Source organism: Limulus polyphemus, unplaced genomic scaffold (assembly GCF_000517525.1).
Source record: "Limulus polyphemus unplaced genomic scaffold, Limulus_polyphemus-2.1.2 Scaffold123, whole genome shotgun sequence".
NCBI classification, from domain to species: Eukaryota; Metazoa; Arthropoda; class Merostomata; order Xiphosura; family Limulidae; genus Limulus; species Limulus polyphemus.
This window is the reverse complement of record NW_013665733.1, coordinates 282,247-287,825: the sequence shown is the minus strand read 5'-3', so window position 1 is coordinate 287,825 and position 5,579 is coordinate 282,247. Positions and strand designations below refer to the sequence as shown.

Below are 5,579 nucleotides of genomic sequence, written 5' to 3'. Positions count from 1 at the left end.
ATATATATATATATATATATATATACTCACATAAAATTCACGTAGAAGAAAACAAGAAATATTGACGTATAGTAAAAGGTTTCTTTCAAAAAAAGCAATATTCCTGTTTTACTTGTTGATCTGTTTGAGAGGTAGATGTGAACTGAAAATTGTAAATTAATACAGGATAGTTAGACATCACTTCCTTTCATTGGAATTATCTCTATATTTATCACCCCAGGTTAAGCCTTCTGTTGGTTCCCATGACAATTTAACAGGTTATCACGTTTGAATAAGCACCACCTTGATAGTTCACATAACATTTTATGGAACGCCTGTCTCTATGCAACATATAAACAGCCGTTTGAACTGTTTATTTTTTGTAGAAAACCAAGATGAATAGAATTCGATTGCTTTTTGCTTTTCTAAGTACATTTTTTGCATTAGAACTGTTTTCGTTTGTAGATGGCCGAGTTCAGCATAGCTTAATTTATGAAAATGAAGAAATTGCAAGAGTTTACATGAAAGATTTAGATAAAAGAATGTCCCAAGCTACGGAAAAGATGGTAAATGCCAGATGGAAGTACAACACCAATATTACAGACTATAACCTTGAAGAAATGGTAAGCGTCACAAATAACTGGAATTAATTTTTTTATTTAATTATGATATTTCAATGAAAAATAAATCTTTTTAGCAGCTATACAAAGTTGTCTCAAACTAGTGAACTGATGTAGCTGTTTTTACTTGATAACATAATTGTAGCCTTTTATATTTGTCAAGAAGGAGCAAGATATTTAGGGGATTTCAAATATATATGTATTTGTCTAGATTGTGTATTTTATGTTTTACCTTAACATGATATTTTCTAGGGCAAAAAAAAAGAAGAAAAAAACAACAAAATTGCTTAACAACAACAACAAAAAAAGCTATAGCAAAAAAAGTTAAACGGCTGTTTAAAATCTTACATGTGCTCTCTACATAACATTACAAAACGAATAAGTGTGATTACTGAAACATGAATTAATCATCTATTGACTCGAAAGTTTCTCCTCAACTCAATCAGGACTTAACAACATACTAGTAGATTTGTCTGTGGGTTTTTTATGTATACGTGTATGTTGTATGTGTAGAAAACTGTCCATACAATAAGAGGATAAAAACAAGTAAACAGAAACAAACACAGAGATAGCGTTAAAGCAGCAAAATTTCCAATAAACAAAAACTGCTTCGTAATTAATCTAAAGTATCGTTTTCAAACTGAATCGAATTTTATCATGAAAGTAACAGTAGTATTGTTTAAAATAAGAAGTTCACGTATTTTTCAAAAGCAACACTGATGACATAATGGCATTTTTAAACTTCCAGGGCAAGATTTTATTATCCTATAACCCTATGCAAAGCCCGAGAATTAAGGAAGTCAGGCATTTATCAACAGAACACACTAATAATTAGAATAAAACGTCTTAAATCATCAAAAGTTTGAGCTTTAAACAAATCAAAAATCCATCTTCTCAAGTAAATGCCCCCCGTCCCCCAGTAGCTCAGCAGTAAGTCTGAATATTTAAAACACTAAAACTCGGGCTTCGAGCACAGATAACTAAACAACGTACAAAAATCTTTTATATAACTTGTGATATTTGTGGACACCTTTATTTTGGAGAATACTGCTTGATGGGCTTACACATGAACAGCATTTCAGTCACGAATCACGACAAACTTATAACTCGACACTTTAACAGAACCGATCATAACTCATAACAATTTGAAAATTAGTTCCTTTGAGACATGCGCCTAAGAACATAGCCAATAAGAAAATAATTGAAAATATATATGATTTTCTTTAAATCCTAACGGTATGATAGAACGTTTCGTAAAAATCCCATAGTTTATTACACAGATAAGTCTCCTTCTCTTTTTAATAGATTTAAGGTATTCGGTTTCTGTATTTCTTTCATTAAAATATTTTACCAATTTTTAAAACTCTAAAACTGATTTTTGAAAAAAGTTTTCCGTTTCAAGTGTACATGTTAAGGACTATAAAAATATTGGCCTTACTACGAACAGAAGCTCTAAATGGCTACATTTTGTCATTTGAAGTTGACAGAATTTATTTTTTAACGATAGGTAATCAGGTATGAACTTGGTATATGTATATAAATATACTATTTTTATTATTAATATTTTCTAACTTTATGCCCTTGGTCACAGAAATATGTCTTTAAGTCAAGAACATTTATGTTTATCCTATCAATTAGTCCAGTTGTGGTGTTATGGGTCGAAACCGATTTCCCTATAAGTATCATTTTGGTTGTGTTCTACCAAAACAGCAGATTCAGACAAGAAATAAGGGAAGCGAATTGTGTAGATAACTTAAAATGAAGTATTTTAAGTGTGAGTAACGAAGAAACTGGACAAAATTTATAAAAAATAAAACACAATATTTATTAATCTATATATACATAAAAGAGGAAGTTTGTTTATTTGTTAATTTGTTCGCTATAGGAAACCAAACGGTTTTAAACAAAATAAATATACAAAATAAAACCCTCTAGGTTAAAAAAATACACAATATCCAAAATAAATATGAATTAAAAGTTTAACCATCTCGGCTAACTTGTACGCATACGCACTCGCGGAAATATGGTTTGCCTGCTACTTGTGTGTACATACTAAAAAACAAAACAAACTTTTGTATCCTGGCTCTTTCACACATGCTCGCATGTATGAAATCTGAAAATTGTGTTATAAAGATGCTTAGGCCTGGCAGGGCCAAGTGGTTAGGGCGTTCGACTCGCAATCTGCGGGTCGCGGGTTCGAATCCTTGTCCCACCAAACATGCTCGCCCTTTCAGCCGTGTGAGCGTTATAATGTAACGGTCAATCCCAGTATTCGTTTGTAAAAGAGTAGCCCAAGAGTTGGCAGTGGGTGGTGATGACTAGTTGCCTTTCCTCTAGTCTTACACTGCTAAATTAGGGATGGCTAGCACAGATAGCCCTCGTGTAGCTTTACGGGAAATTCAAAACGAACAAACAAATAAAGATGATTATTACTAAAATTATAATATAATAATATAATCATTAGTTTACTTAGTTGTTAAGAAAAGCGGTAAATAGACGGATGAAACAATGTTTATATATATATATATATATTACACAACAGCTGAGTTAAGAGTGAAAATTTAGAACAATTTTAGTTCTAAAGAGCTTTGTGAGTCGTTAAGGGTCGGGCGGTCTTTAGCTATGAGTAGACTTTCTTTAATGTAGAGGTCAAGGTCTGAAGATCCTGTAGTGATGATAGAGAAATCGTTAAATGAAACATTGTGACCTGTGATTTCAGAATGTGAACGAATGGATGAGTGGTTAGGTTTAAGTAGTGGATGGGTTGATTCTGTTAAATACTCCTAAATGTTTCTAAGTGGCGTTTCGTTTTGCCAATGTACGTGACCTTACATACACAACACGTATATTTATACACGCGCCATGAACGTAGAAGTTTAAGTACTTGATCTTTCGATGACGAGGAACCCACTTTGAGACTAATAATGGCTGGAGACGGCTTAAATGGGTAATGAAGAAAAACTTTAATATAAGTTTAACATAACAGCAAATGTACAACGTTTCGACAAGGTTTTGTCATGATGTACCTGATGATGACAAAACCTTGTCGAAACATTGTACATTTGCTGTTATGGTAAACTTATATTAAAGTTTTTCTTCATTACCCATTCAAGCCGTCTCCAGCCATTACTTGATCTTTGTACTGAAATAAGTGTTTAATGCGGAGGCTAGGTCTGTATATTATTGTAAGGTGAATTTCAGGGTATAACTTTATTTATTAGGGAAGAGAGTTGTTTTTAATTGGTAGGGATTGCGAACGCATAAAAGGAAGGGAGATAATGAGGGTAAATTTGGGGACGGTGTGTACATTGGCTGGTGGTTGGAATTTGTTGTTTAGGAAATGCGTGTAATCTTCGTTAGAAAATCAATCGTATAGCCATTATTTAACATGTGTTTATGTAGAAGGGTAATTTTCTTCGTGTAAAATAAAATAATCAGAAGAAAGATTAAAAATTCTGTTCAACAATGATATAACCAGATTACGTTTGAAGAAGTTGGGGATAAAACTATTGAAATTCGTGTTAAGATCAGTAAACGTTCTTTTATGATAAACAGAGGTAGAAAAGTGTTTACCTTCTTTGGTAATCTTGACGTCTAGGAAAGGTTTGTCCAGGCGTATATCATTTTTCCTAATATTACTGATGTATCCAAATTATGTGTTTAGGATAATTAATGAACAAGTCATATCTTGTAGAACCGATATACTTAGCACCTAATAACCATTACCTTTTAACGTTGTCAACTTTTGACAATTTTTAGTAAATACTTGCAGAGATGAAGGTGAGGATTACCCCACTGATTATCTGAGGTAATGTGCGAGATCCCAAATAAGTTATAAAAACAACTACATTATCAAGTAATTATTAAGTAGCTAACGTGAATTGGTAAAATATCAAATACGTGATTTTTAAAGTGACCCGTCACTAGAATATATTAGAGCAACTATCCTAGTGAAAACAGTGCAACCACACAGATGAAAAATCTTTCAACTGAAGTTGGAGTTATTTGCGGAGAAGTTGCTAGGTTCTCAAAATATTCGGAGCTCGGGTCCATAAGTTCGGGAATTATCGGCGTTTCAGTATGTTATCGATCGTGGTTTTCTATTCTGATCAGAAGTTGTCCAGTACGGTAGAGATAACAGAATTGACTGGAGGAAGAGATCATTTGCACCTGACCCTCCCAGGTCTATAAGACCTAAACACTGATGATGAGAAAATGCAAAACAAAAAATATTGTTACGTCTCCGTTTGTTAATTGATTTTTCCGTAACTTCGTTCCAACGAAACTTTAACGACACAAGTCTTTACTTAATAAAACTGGTTTATTCTTTCCGAATATAACTCTGCGATACACTTATTCTGAATACTCGCGCTAAAACAACACTGTAACGAACGAACGTTAACTTCAACAATACCCTGTGACTGCAGTTCAATTACTCACTATCTACCCACACATTACATTCCCCTCTTTTATATACGAGTCTACCCTCCATCTAGTAATTACTAGAGCATTCGCCAAAATACATGATAGTTCTAGAAACGTTGCGTCACAGCAGTCACGTGACTCGCTGACGCAACACTGCCCCCTCCTTAATATTGTTCGTCCCGAACAATAACTACATACAATAAACCAATAACAATTAACAATAACTTAATTAACTGTACAGAATTACAAACACAAAATTACAATTCAACAAAGTCTCTTAATTTTACGGGACGTATCTTCTTCCGTACTGGTCTCCGTCTCGTTGGCTTCTGCTTCATGTGGGATTCATCTGCTTCATCAGTAAATGTCCTATCATCAGTAACAGTCACATCAGTGTTAGTAACATCACCAAGAGCTTCACTGTTTCCCTTCTCCAAACTGAGTAGAGTTTCTTCTCCGACAATGACTTCTTCAGGTGGCACATCTTCAGCAGCGTCATTTGTTCCTTTTTTCACTTCGTCCGAACTGAAATGTCCTGGACCGTGATAACGCCAA

The 5,579-nt window shown here is 33.7% G+C and overlaps 1 protein-coding gene across 1 annotated transcript in view; it reads left to right on the top strand.

Annotated features, from left to right (window-relative positions):
- Positions 1–306: 306 nt before the first annotated feature.
- Positions 307–5,579, top strand: part of LOC106472652 (angiotensin-converting enzyme-like) — a 149,636-nt gene continuing 144,363 nt past the window's right edge. Inside the window, exon 1 of the mRNA XM_022402220.1 lies at positions 307–602. Coding sequence (XP_022257928.1) covers positions 375–602 — 228 coding nt within the window. The 5' untranslated portion in view covers positions 307–374. The remainder of the gene's footprint in view (positions 603–5,579) is intronic.